The sequence below is a fragment of the Numida meleagris genome, chromosome 1 (genome assembly GCF_002078875.1).
Source record: "Numida meleagris isolate 19003 breed g44 Domestic line chromosome 1, NumMel1.0, whole genome shotgun sequence".
Taxonomy (NCBI): Eukaryota; Metazoa; Chordata; class Aves; order Galliformes; family Numididae; genus Numida; species Numida meleagris.
In genome coordinates, this window is record NC_034409.1 from 60,759,526 (window position 1) to 60,773,199 (window position 13,674).

The 13,674-nt window shown below is 48.4% G+C and overlaps 1 protein-coding gene across 3 annotated transcripts in view; it reads right to left on the minus strand.

Moving 5' to 3' along the window:
* Nucleotides 1–13,674, minus strand: part of WASHC1 (WASH complex subunit 1) — a 41,024-nt gene that overhangs the window by 2,114 nt on the left and 25,236 nt on the right. For 2 of the 3 annotated variants that reach the window (XM_021389326.1, XM_021389343.1), the window contains 9 exons: nucleotides 9,188–9,299; nucleotides 8,361–8,507; nucleotides 4,065–4,201; nucleotides 3,096–3,231; nucleotides 2,056–2,260; nucleotides 1,399–1,563; nucleotides 953–1,111; nucleotides 760–820; nucleotides 235–303 (listed from right to left, as the gene is read on the minus strand). In XM_021389326.1, the coding sequence (XP_021245001.1) occupies nucleotides 235–303; nucleotides 760–820; nucleotides 953–1,111; nucleotides 1,399–1,563; nucleotides 2,056–2,260; nucleotides 3,096–3,231; nucleotides 4,065–4,201; nucleotides 8,361–8,507; nucleotides 9,188–9,299 (1,191 nt within the window). The remainder of the gene's footprint in view (nucleotides 1–234; nucleotides 304–759; nucleotides 821–952; nucleotides 1,112–1,398; nucleotides 1,564–2,055; nucleotides 2,261–3,095; nucleotides 3,232–4,064; nucleotides 4,202–8,360; nucleotides 8,508–9,187; nucleotides 9,300–13,674) is intronic. The other variant, XM_021389336.1, reaches the window with a different exon arrangement.

Consider the following 13,674-nt stretch of genomic DNA (forward strand, 5'->3'; position numbering starts at 1 on the left):
GAGCCCATTAGCTACCTGGGGCACACAATCTCCCTCTGCTGTCTCCAGCTGGTCTTGAGATGGGAGATGCCCCTGACATCCCTCTGCAAATTCTCTCCCAGCCATGCCCTGGCACGTGGGCCGAGGAAGGAGTCTCTACCCCTTGTTCTGGGGCTGTGGCTGAGAACTGAGGTATCTGAAAAAGCCCCACCTCCTTCCTAGAGGGACAGAGCAGCCCACCCTGTGTGACAGTACCTTTGCGCCTCAGCACCAGTTTGTTGAAAAGGTCTGACATCAGATCTCCACCTTGTCCCGTAGCTCTCACTGAAACAGAGCAAAACCCCAAGAGTCATATGAGAAGGAAGAGTCAGCCTGAACCTAGCAGTAAGGTGAAAGCATTTTCTTGGAATAGTCTTTTCAGAGTAAGGAAAAATAATATAGTCTTCAGCCTCATAACACACCCCCTATCCTCCCCTCCCAGTACAGCCCAGTTTCAAGTCAGGAAGCCAGGCACTGTGGGATAATAACAACATTAGCTGGGGAAATTTAAGTGTGGAACTGCTCCAAAAACGAGAGGGCTTGGGCATCTGCAGTCCCATTCTGCCAAATCAAATGTTTCAACACCCTCAGCACCCACCCAAACCAACGTGCTCTAACCAGCTCAGCTCTGTCCCTCTCTTGGCTCCAGAGATTCCTTTGCCTGTCCCTCATGCAGCACCTGTGAACTCCTAAACATGTCCTAAGACAGATTGGGTGTCCACCACGAACATGCACGCTTGCCTGGCAGATGGAGCGTAACAAATCCACAGAGCATTGTCTGAATGGGAATACTGAGGCCAACCTGTAAGGAGAGAACACCACTCTGCTCTGTATAGTACTTGTGCTCCTGGATGCCAGTCTCCCTCCAGACCTACATCCCCCCAACCCAGGGCAGAGAGAAAGGAAGACTAGATTTGTAGAAGAGCCTCAGCACCTTGTTCTTGTTCCTTCTGCTTCTTCTTCTCCAGCTTCCTCTCCTTGACACTGCGGAGGTTGGCCTTCCCAATGCCCCCAGCCTGGCGAATGGACTCCAGGAGACTGGCACGCCCAGTTGAGGGGTTCACCACCTCCTTTGGGGCTCCCTGGACCGAAGCTACAGGGACAGGAAGGACACACATCAGCCCCGGGTACAGCTGCAAGCCCAGCCAAATCGCCACAGAAAGAGCTGCTCTGATGCCCTGCCATCTTCTTTTTTGGGACTGTGAGCCTGACACAGACACCTTCAGTGACAGGCTCGCACTCAGCTCAGCCAGCAAGAGGCCTGCCAAGGTGAAACTGAAGGCTAAGAGGTCATTCTAGAAGGGGACTGAGGGCGTGAGCTGAAGCTAAGGAGTTGAGTTAGATACTGGTGGTGAAGCTGTGGAGACGCACAGCCCTTACCTGCAGGCATAGCCTTGCTGCTGTCCTCACTTGCTGTCCGGGCTGGTTCTGAGGCGGCTGTAGGCTGTGGCAGGGGCGGTGGAGGAGGCACAATGGTTGGTGTAACAGGAGGAGGTGGGGGTGGTGGCGGTGGGGGAGGTGGCAAGAGCCCAGGATCTTGAAGGTCTGAAAGATGAAAGAAGTTGCATCTGAACAGTCTCAGAGGACATCAATCTCAGAGCTTCCGCTGAGAGCGTTGCATGCCTCAGCAGCAACTGACACAAGTCCCTCAGCACGCACCACACAGTACAGCACTCTCACCCTGTACAGCATCTCTTACAGCAGACATGACCAAGGCAAGGCCTGAGATCCACTGCGTTCCCCAGCTCCATTCCCCAGCTCCATTCCACTGGGCCTGTTCAGCTCACCCAAGGGATTCCTACCTTCCTGCCCTGAGGCCAGACCCTCCCTGCACACTGCTCTTTCACCTCTGCAGTCACCTGAGGTGAGGGGCCGAGTCGGGCCAGCACTTGAGCATGCTGCAGCTTTGACTCAGACCCAAATGCACCCATTCTGACCTCTCCACCAAGGGACTTTCTGCCTTGTATCCACCTTCTTTCAGCAAACCCCTCCCCACTTCATCCTTCACAGGGTCCTGGGAATGGCGATTGGAAATACCTGCTTGTGAAGGCTCCACTGACTCAGTGCTGAAAGTGGGTAGCTCTGGAATAGCACTGCTTGGAGCGGATGGTGCGATGCCAGGGCCTAGGTCAGCACTGTACATGAGATCTGCAGCAATGCCAGGCAGGTCTGGCAGGTAGGATGGCACATCGATCTCAGGGACCTGCCCCAGATCTGGCACGTAGAAGTAATTTTCAGCTACCTAAAAGAAACACAAAATAAAAAGACAACGCAGTGAAAGCACTCATCTTCCGTTGCAGCAAGTAGGGGCACTGCAGAGAACAGCCTGGGTGGCGGTCAAGGCTGGGCTCATGGGTGGGCCTTGCTTCAGTGGCTGGCCCTCAGTTGGCCACACAACTCTGTGCTCTTGTTTGCTGAACACAATGCTTTCTCCTCCAGTCTGACCTGACAAGCTCCCAGCCTCCCTTCTCCAGCCCCAAACCACATTCAATCATACCAATAAATCACACCAATAAAGCCCTAGGTACGGCCACTACAGGGTGTTGGGTAAAAGGTCAGCCATGCTGGGGCAGCATAGACTGGTGCCTTGCCTGCTTCATGTCCACACCAAGCACCAACCCCAGGCTGGTTCAGGCTGGGGTTCAGGCTCATTGGCCTTTCCAATGGGGCATGAGCCATCCCCCAGGCACCTTCCAGCCCTGGCACCTCACACTCACTCCTCTAGAGGAGTTAGCACAAAAGAGATAGATGATCAAGCGATGGAGCCTCCAAACTCCTCTATAACTTTTAGGTCCAGCAGTAAGGTGAATCCATATTAGATGACACTTCCCACACCATCCAGCAAATGCTTGAGAGACACTTGCCAAGTTTGAGGGCTTTGGCTCATCCATTAAGCCCAAATCAGGACTTCAGGCACAAAAATAGGCAAGGTCCTTCTGATAAGCAAGTTACCGTGCAGCCGTGTGGGGGGCATTCCCCTACTGTTCTCCACCCTACAAAAGCCTTCTCCTCCTCTCAGAAAGCTAAGAACATGCCCTTGAAGGGGAAGCAACTGCATCCCCTCAGCTACATCTCACCTGCCGGTCCAGCTGTCCCCTTTCAGTGATGGAGAGAGGAGCATCAAAGAGCTTCTCTTCTGTCTCTGTTTCCAAAGCCACATGGGTCTTGGTCACTGCTCCAGCTAGCGGATCCAGGAAAACATACTTCTTGTACCTAGGGCAGAGGGCAAGCATTTCAGCGAGGCCATCTCAACAGCGTTAGCCAAGAAGGACTTGAAGGAGAGCTCCCAACTTGCTCAGGCAGGTGGAACATGTTGGGCCCTCCCTCTGTCTCCTCCTAGCCCTTTTTCCTGTTTCTCTCCTCCACAAACAGGAGCCTATCAGTTCTCCACTCTTCCAGCACACACATTCATCCCGCAGCAAAGCCCCACCACACTGCCACCATAATCTAGCTCTCCTCCCACTTTCTGGCCTGAGACTGCCTCAAAACCTTCAGCGAGACAACAATCTCTCCAAGTGCCTTATTAATTAAGTGGAGGAGGAAAGAAAAAGAGGAGAAATAATCAGTGGCTTGGGAAGAAAGAGGAGGTTCAGCTGAAAGCTCAACAAGGACTTACAGAAGCTCTTCAGTGTGGGTAAGAAGAAGAGCCACGAGGCAAAGTCTGATGGGAAAGGAAACTGCAATGGAGATATTAAAGCCATGACAGTGGTCAAGCGCTGCTGTGAGAAAGAGCAGTACCTAAGCAGGCACATAGGGCAGAGGACAAGCGGCAGCAGCTCTCAAGGCTGGTCAGAACTTGCATGTGGATGACAGGAAAAAGCAAGGAAGTGTTAAGTTGGGTTGAAAGCAGGTGAGCGGAGGATTCCACTCATGGGGCAGAGTGAGTGAAAAAGGGCTGCTAGCTGGGAGCTACCAAACCCTATCCTATCAGGAATCTGCTAAGCAAGATCCCTAGGAAAGCAAGCAGCACTGCTGCCCTGGGGCAGGGATAGCTCCTCTGAGCACAAGCAGAGACAGGTGGCCAGCATGGTACTGAGCCAGCTCACAAGTTCTCCGTGGTGTTGAAGAGCAGCAGGGAGCTGAGGGAGCTGATGTTCCTTGGGAGGCTGCCAAGACCTTCTTCTGCATCATCTTCCTGGTGAATTTTGGTGTTCACACACACAGGGAAATACTTGAGCTTCTCCTGCAAGAGGACAGATAACGAGTAGCAAAACACTAAAAGCAGAGCCAATGGGACAGCTCCCCCCAGCCACCAAAACCCACACTACTGGTTCCACTATCAAGTCTGGGAACCCTACCTCTCCCTCTCTACCTCCCTTTGAGCAAGAAAGCACATGGACAACACTGCAACCCCAGGTTACAAATATCATCCATTCAGGTTCATGGAATCTGCTTTTGGTGCCACAGATGGGTTATACTGAGTTGGTGTTTCAGTAGCAAGAATCCACCAAAATAAAACAACCATTTGGGCTCCATAACCAGAGGGAGGGATTGAGCATCTCTGTCTGAACAAGCCATTTGCTATAGTGTCTCCAGCTGGGCGATACCAGATATTTTCATGCAAGCAGAGTCCTCAAACATCTTTATTACCTCCCCTCTGCTGCCTTCACTTGATGTTTTAGGAGAGGTGATCCCACTAGTGGGGTATGCAGAGAAGGCAAAGGAAGGTTAGAGAAAAATCGCATGCCTTCACTAGGCAAGAGATCAGGCAGAAGGGAGCGCGCAGGATGGAACGTGCCAGATGGTTTTGCAAAGCCTGAGGGATTTGCAGGAGTTTTCAACTCTAATGAACTGAAATCTCCTCTCTCTTGGTTCTAAAACTTCATGCATAATATATAGAACTCCCTTTAGAAAAGAACTTATTACATCTGAACTGCTTGACTTTTATAGAGCACAGGAATTGCCATCCCAGATCAGACCAGCATTTCAGCTAGCGTGACAGCACCCGCTGCCAGATGCTCTGGGGGATGATGTTCAGTGACCACAACACACTGCTGCATGCACGACACCACAGGGAGGAAAGGAATTTGTCCCTGAACCCAGAGAAAGCCTATGTAACAAAAAACTCTCATCCTAGACCCCTCCCCACATCCCTCCTCAGCACCTTCACAACTCTTTCTTCAGTCAAACTGGGACAAGCAGCAGCCTCGCAGCTCCATGCTGATACAGCTTCACACGCCGTCCACAGCCTTCTATTGACTCGCTACTTCCAGCATCATTAGATGTACCTTGTACTTGTAGGGGGGAATTGGAGACCATTGCTGGTTCCGTTTTAAGACCACAGCTCAGCAACATAAGCAATTTCTCCTGATGGAAATTTCAGGTTTGCATTTGATAGTCAGAAATCCTGGGAAATGGCTTAGTCACAGCTCAGCATATCCACTAAAAGTTTGTATGGTGCTCTGAGTCTACAAACGCTGTAAGAAAACACTGGGAGGTTTTGATTTTTTTTCTTCCCCTCCAAATAACAGATTCCAACTTGTGAAAAATACACTGAAATAAACACTTTGCATTTCTGCAGCAGCAAGTAGGCAAAAACACATGCGTAATTTGTTATTTAGAGACTCTAGTATCAGAGGCCCAGAAATAAAGGTCCCTTCTGATCATTAATATTCATTTTACAGCGTTTAATTTTTTAAGCATGAGGGAGTACTGACGTTTTTGCTAGAACTGTTCACACACACTTAGCCCTCAAGTCAAATATTTTTTTTTTAATTCTCTCTTTGTAGATTTCAATTAGCATTAGAAAACTGTGCGTCACTTTAAGGGTGGAGCGAGAAACCAATCGGTACCTACATTTACTTGTAAGTCTAATCTAAGGCAGTTGTAAAAGCACAAAGCGTATTACTCTGAAATGTAAATCCTTTTAATTTAAATGCCAAAGTGCGAGGCTTAAAATATCTAGATCTGTTTTGATATTTAGAATAGGTACCTGCCATCAATAATATCCTGCAACTGTGAATTCTGCAAGTTGACGCATCATTTAAGGATGAGTTTTCTTAAAGTGACATGAAGACCGTAAGCCAAAGGTTCAGCAGCCTCAATGTACTGAAGTCATGGAGTGTGCCTGAATGCTCAAACACCTGAATGTGGTGATTTGGCACCTAGCAGGATTGTGTAGGGTGCACTTCCGGACACTTTTCTTCCTAAGAGCCTATGGTTAACAATATATAAGTCACTCTGGTTCTAAAGGTTTAATTAAACGTCCATTCTTGTGCTGGGAAATGAAGGGATGCATCAGAAACCCCCTTCTCTCTCATGCTAATGGAGGCTAGCCAGAAAAGCAGATAAAGGTTAGGAAGGGTCTGCCCTCACCCATGGTGGACTCTGAAGAGCTCACAGGGACAGCTCAAGTTACTGACACTGCTGGAGTCTAATGAGGTGTCTCCAGCAATCTGCAGCTCTCCCCAGTCCCAGATGGACTGTGTCTCCCACACTCTGGTGGAAGACCCTGTTTTCCAGCCTCCCGAAGGGCACCTCAGCACTCAGACACATCCCATCCATAAAGGCAGTGCCCACACCTCAGAAGCCCTAAAAGGCTGCAGCCAGCTCACATTTAAATGTGCCTAGCTGCTAGCACAGCCACATGCCAAGCAAGTGAATCAGGCTTACCACGAGGACCCCATCTCCAGTATTCCTATCTATCAGTGCTTATGTTACCAACCTGTGCCTCTGTCCTCTCACCAGCTGAGTCTTCATTTGCTTGTGGAGCGGAGGGCAAAAGAGAATTTCCCAGAAGGGAAGCATTTTTTAAATAAAATTGCAGAATCACATCCAGTTCTAACTCAAATGCTTTTGCCCCAGAGCACAAACCCTAAGCACTCAGAACAGGCCGCCATTACTTACCCTCAAAATGACAGGAGCAGAGCTTGCTTTCCTGACGGGGAGTGTGTGTGTGTGTGTGTGTGTGTGTGTGTGTGTGTGTCAGTGAAGTTAGCAAAGGCCACTGTGACTGCTCCCAGCAAAGAAACCCTCATTAGAAGTGAAAACAGGCGGTGAGCCTCTGCTGAAAGCCCTGAATAATTGAGGAGGGTATAAATGCAAACATTAGACTTCTCTCTGTCACATTTCATTACTGCAAGGCACATCAGGCTCATGCTCAGCTGTGGTTAAGAAGGCCCTGTCCCCTGGATGGTGTTCGGACCACAATGAGCCCCGCTGCACAGCAGCTGCCACTCTTGCAGGCCCTTCTATCTTTCATAAGCTGACAGCCACTTGTCAGCACAGCACTGTCCTACCCCACAAAAGAGTTGTGGGTGACAAAGCCACAGGCCCTCCCAAAAAAGAAACAGTCCAAAGGGAGAACTGAGTCGCAGGAGGAGGGGAAGAAGCACAAACATCCTTTGGATCTGCAAAAATCCCTGTGGTGATGGCAGCCTTAATCATGGAGAGCAGAACTCTGCAATGGTACAGAGATCGCCTGGCTGAGGGAAGGGGTGGCACTGCAGGTGAGTGAAATAGGCTGCAAGGAGGAGCATGCAGAGCTTACCAGCAGGCCAGTCGAACGGGCACGCCATTTGCTCTTCGTGGGGCGCTGCCTCTACCAGCTGATTCTCTTTTCAGTGTCCTCCCTGTGTGAGGGGCTGTACATCAGTACCAGTCCCTCCTTTGCCAATGCCTGTGTACCTCTGCTCCCCACAGGCTGTTTGATAGGACGGGGCCACCAGACAGCCAGCACAACAGCAGCTGGCTTGCCCCGGCCGACCGACAACAGGTCCCATGCAGCTGTGCCCTGTGCTACTGCCAGGCCTTGAAGGATGCACAAACCCTGCTCAAGTGCGCCAGCTGTCCATTCGGCCAGCAACCCCCCTTCCCGGCCTGGCTGAAATATTCATAACTACCTCGCTGTATAGAGGCCTCAACTCCATTAAAACTCAAGAAAGTTTAGTGCGATAAAACATTCAGTGGTAGGTTTATTTTTGGGCCAAGGCATACAAGGATGAAGAAGCAAGTCTATTAAAGGGAAGAGAGCAGGGAAGCTGCCAGCTTGAACCCTGACCTGCCAGGAAGAGCATATCTGCTACTCCTGGCATAGCTCACATGCAGTAACCTTTAAAGACAGCAACTTGTCCTCTCTTCCTTCCAACCCAGGCAAGGAGACTTTGACCCACGCTGCTGGGGCGTTCCTTCACATCAAACCTATCGCTTCTCAGACCTCCTTAAGAAGCATCTCCCTGTCAGTCAGTACACAAACAAAAAGGGAACGTGACACCACCACCTCCTTCAACACTACCTGTTGCAGACAACAGCTGTTCAGCTCCCCATCTACACCTAAAACTCTGCTTCATCAAGGAGACTTCTCTTTACTTGTTCATCTCATGGTCTTTTCTTCACCTCCTTACCTGCAAGGATTTTTCATCTAGCATTCGGTGCTTGCTCTGGATCTTGTGTCTTGGCCATTTCTGTTTAGCTGGGTCTTCTGCACCAGCAAAAATCGAACAGTACTCCTGCAGCCGTTCAGGGGCAGGATATTTGGCACTGGAAAATACCTGTAGAGAGACAAGGAGGGATTTCAAAACGCCAGCAACTAAGCAATCTTCTGCTACGGAAACACGTGGAGTAGATTAAGGCTGCCTATGGGAATGGAGAGCCTTGGAGTCAACGGGCTCCTAAGGGTTCTTTCTACAGAACCCATCACGTGGACCATCCATTTTAAAGGTTGAAGTGCCAAAAATTTGCTCTGTGTAAGAAGCAGGAGGCCACAGGCAAAAAGGCTTCTGAAGTGCAGGAAGGTAACTAGAAACACTGTATTAAATACAGCAGGAATGGTAAAAAGAAGACTTCCACCAGTTTTACACAGGTCATGCAGATAAACATGCACTGAAGGGGAGGCTCTCTAACAGCAGCTTCTATTCAAATAATGCAAGATTGTAAGATCATGAAATGAGAGGATGTTGGGCATAGCAAAGCACAAAGCCATTCTGTTTCAAAGGTAGTAGCTAAGGCAACTTATATAGGCCTCATACGGCCAGGAGCTGGGTGGTCCATGGGTTTAAGAATCATTAACTGGCCTTGTCAGAATGGGGATTCTCATCACAACTCCTGCTCGACAGCCAGGCACAGAGAAGCGGATGGGCAGCATCTGTTTTTCTGCAGAGCTTATTTCAGGGGTAAAGACAGAAGGTGGAAAGAAGGAGGGAGGCCATACAGCCTCCATTGGAGTCACTACCTTAATAGCCTTCTTGCTGCCCTTGATCTTCTCAATCTTTGCTTGTGCGAGCGTGACTCTCTCACTGATTGCCTGAAGCTGTGCCCGGCTGGTTTCCACCCGCTGAGAGATCCTAAGGAACAAGGACATTGCTAAAGGGTAAGCATCCAAAGCCAGAGATTATTTGGCAAGAGCCAGTGGCCACACCAAGGGGAAGGATGCGAGTCTCAGCGGTCTGGCTTGTTTCCCAAGGCAAAACAGTTCTGAGTGAGATACTCTTGTCTTGGTCCCATTAGGAGTTTCTCATGTGCTCCAACATGCAACAAAGACTAGTCTGTGACTTTCTGCACAACACTCTCTTCACTGACTGAGGCACAGCACAGTAAGATGGAGAACTGCAGGACACCAGAGCGCAGAAAACCCCGTGCCTCACTGCAGATACAGCTAATAAGAAAGCCACAGCCAGTTATCACTGACAACAACCTTCTCAGAAGAGACCCTCCTCCTCCTCCTCGGTGCATCTCCACTCCTAGCTCAAACACTAACAATTGCTCTGAAACTTCATCGCTTTAGCAAAACCAGCACAGAGTATTTTTATGGCTACGCAATTTTTCAGGAGACATAGTACTTCATTTCAGCATTGTTTTGTAGCAACGAGTTCCAGTGAACCATTTTGTGCCTGTAAAAATCAATCCCGGCATTATCTTTAAATTCCACCTCCAAGTACCCCACATTTAAGCTGAGAACTCCTATGCCCCTTTTTTTCATTCTGTCTGTATAACTCCTTTTAGTAACAAAGTTGACTTCAGCACTTTCCAGCTCTACCAAAGCTGTCTTTTCGAGTATTTTCACCCAGTGCAATGCACTCTCTCAGTACAAAAATGGACTCTACTAAAGGCTCCTGCTGGCTGCAGCTAGAGAAAAAACGAAATATGAGCAGCCAGCTCACCTCCTTTCATTCTGAAAGATCCCCACTTCTTTCTCTAGCCAGCTTTAAGTGTTTCTGCTTGCTTATAACCACACACCCCTCTTTCTGAAGGCATGAAAATGCTTCCTTGTGCACAGGGCAGGAGAGCAACACAGCCTGTTCTACTCTTTTTCGAGTGGGAGATGAGCAAAACTGAACCTCATGAGATCCCGCCTCTCCGTAGCATCCTCCACTTCTCCATCCTTTTATTTTAAATACAGCCTAACAGCTTGTGTTTTGTACCAACACTAAGTGCAAATCTGTTCATGATTTCCTTCCCACACCCTCCCTCCGTCTCAGTGGAGGAAGTCCACATCATTTATATACTTGATAGTTCTCAGAGTAGCTTATGTTGCTCCTTTCAGTGTGCATTTCCTAGCACCTGTCTGCAGCAAACTCCATTTGTCACAGGGCTGTCCCATTGCCTTGTTCAAGCATGAGATGCTTCCCAAGGACCTAAATCTCTTCTAACTGTTCTTCCCAGCCAATTTTCCCACCTCACAGTTCACTTCTTTTGCAGATGTTTCATAATCGTATTGATTGACCTCATTCCCAGCGCTGCTCCTGGGGGTATCTGCCTATTTTTACTTCCTTCAAAGATGAAAAAAAATTGGTCACTTATTTCTGCTTTGCCTCTCTCCCTCAAATCAATGATGTAATTTTCCCGCTCACCTGTGAGTAGACCTCTGTCCTAAAAGAACTCAGCAAAAGCCTTCCCGAAGCTCAAAGTAAAGACAAGGTGTCAAACACTTTCAGTCAGCACTCTGCTGACTCCTAGACCCAGTTCTCAGGGGCAAACAAGGCATACGTTTCTCTTCCAAAAGGAAATGTTAAGCAATTGCTCATGCAAGTGCAGGCCTGAGTACCGGTAACCATTCTCCATCCTACTGCTCCATGAATGCAAGTAGGTCAAGAGAGGCAGCAATTTCTTCCCTCGCTCCCTCCCCTACCTGCCCCACATTATCACCACTCCTTCCCCAGGTATCACATCTTCCCCTCCCTTCCCATACTCACTCCTTCTCCTCCCAGGAAGAAAAAAGACTTTGCAGTACATCCCCAGCCCCAAAACTCTGAGCACCACAGGGTATCTCTGCAGCAACACAGAAAAAAAAAAATCCCCAAAGACCTAGGGCAATGCTAGGCCATGGCAGGCAGCGAGCTGGACTCCAAAGAGTAATGATGCACCCAGAAGGGAAAGAAGGAACTCAACTACAGGTTCATCCTTCCCTTCTACTCCCAAATAATTAAAGAGTGACTGCAGTCATCCATAGAATGGCAGTATTGTACAGATTGCCTGCTCCCACCACAAGCTGGGGAAGTTGTCCAGCCCCAGCTGAGGTGTTTTAAATATCACTTTGGCTGCTCCCAGCAGCACCCTGTAATTTCTCCTATGATCTCTGCTCTAGGATTTGCCAGACTGACATTAGGAGACCTGCCAAAAACCTTCACCTGAGGCTCACCTTCACCAAACACAACACAGAAGGAATATACACCAGAATTGCTTTATTTCTTGCTGACCAAGCTAACAATCACAAAATGATTAAACCCTCTCAATCTGACCAATCCACAAAATTCCATCACATGTACAGGCTCCTAGGAATGTATGACTGTTATGTGTGTGCAGTTCAAGTTACAGTCAAAGTGGTGTTTGTTAAGACAAGAAACACGAAGGGCTGGAGGGCCGCGTACCCAAGGATTTACAGGGCAAAGCGTTTGAAGCAGGGCTGCATTTGGACTTCAGTCTCCATTTAGGAAGGAGTGGGTCCATATGAAAGGCAACAGGAAGATGGGCAGGAAGGGTGAACATTAATAAAATGGTTCATTACTGCCCCTCAGCATCCTGTTCCCAGGCAGCCGAGAACACCACCACTGTCTGAAGCTACCCTGCGTTCATCGTATTAGTCACTGCTGTGTTACTTTGCTCTTGGTACTCTTTTCTGCTTCAGGAACTCCTGTAGTTAGATTCAATGCGACTTTAGAGCTACAAAGAAGCAGGAAACGCACAGGGACAGCCCTCCCCTGCTTCAGACAGTATGCATGCCTTAGGACAAGGGAAAAAGGGGTCTGCAGAAGAACGGATATATTCACCTGCCTTCAAAACCCAGGCTCAGAGCCAAGCCAACCTTCCCGTCCCAGTGCTTTCCTTCGGGGAAGTAATACATGTGGCAGATTAAATCTATCTAGTGGATTATCTCTTAATCCATACTGACTTTTATTTTTATCTATGCAGATATTAAAGCCAATCTTTCAGCTGCTTTGACTCAAGCTTTCACATCCTCTGTCCCTCTAAAATCTTTATACAGCTAAGCCTCATGCACCCCTCACCTTCAGCTGAGGTCTCCCTTCTCCTAAAGCCTCACCTTGCTGCCTTGTCCTCTTCCCCATTTCAGAGGAGACTCCCTCTAAGCACCCTCAGCAGTTCTCAGGAATATTCCCTCCCCCCTCAACACTGCCCTGACAAGCCTGCATCTTCTAGCCCATCTGCAGCCACAGAGTTTATCATTTCCTATTATCTCCTTATAACTTCTCTGATAATCCTCATATTCAGGCAGCTACCGAGAAATCTCCTCTGCTTTATCTGTGCCTGCTCAGAGGGGAAAGATTATTGTTCTCTTACTCCCATGGGAAAAAGACATGAAGCATTTGGGATTTGGCATGAAGGACACAAGATGCTTCCTGTCAATGACCTGCTGAGGTAATAACCACATATTCCTCTCAGTCTCCATGCACTCCACAGTGCCAAATAAAAATTGAGACTTTTATCACTTTTATATTTGCTTGGGATCAGACAGCATCAGAAAAAAAATATTAAAATCAGGGCAGGTTTGCAGGTAGGCTGACAGGTTACCGGAAAGGTGACTGAACAAAGCAGCTTGAGGAAAGACAGAACTGAGCTGGAGGGAAGTGTCACAGCAGAAGGAGACCCTTTCCTGTCCATGTTCAGCACACATATCACCCAAAAGTGACAGGGATGACAAAACTTGGGACATAGGAGAGCGAAGAGGTGAACTCCACATCAAGGTGAATGAGAAAGGTGAGGCAACAGAGTCTGGGAGCAAACCTCTCTGGAATACCAAAGAACTTCAATTTCATGTCTGAAGTACAAAAGTAAGCGATCAACCAAGGAGAAAGAACATTACAGAGCAGAATGAGAAACGAGGTTGCACAGGAGGATAAGGCAGCCAAAGTATTAAATGACTTTTTTTTGCTTAAATGAGGACTGTTCACATCACAGCAAGTCAGACTTCTGGTCTCCTCCCAGCCCAGGCTCCGGTCCTGTGAGATAGCAGGGAGATGCTGGGCATTGTTATTCTAAACCTCTAGGTACATACCGTAAATTTGTTCTATAAACCCCTGGCTTTTTGCCTAAAAGTCAAGCTGCTTTTTTTTTCTCCTAACAAAGAGTGGCTTTATTAAATTCCTCCCTTACTGCAGGAGGTGTGAATCACAAGGGATGGTGTTTATGGTTCTTGAAATTTAGTACATCCCCAGACTGTACAAGCAGCCTGGTGCTGAAACAGAGTAATGGTGAAGAATAACA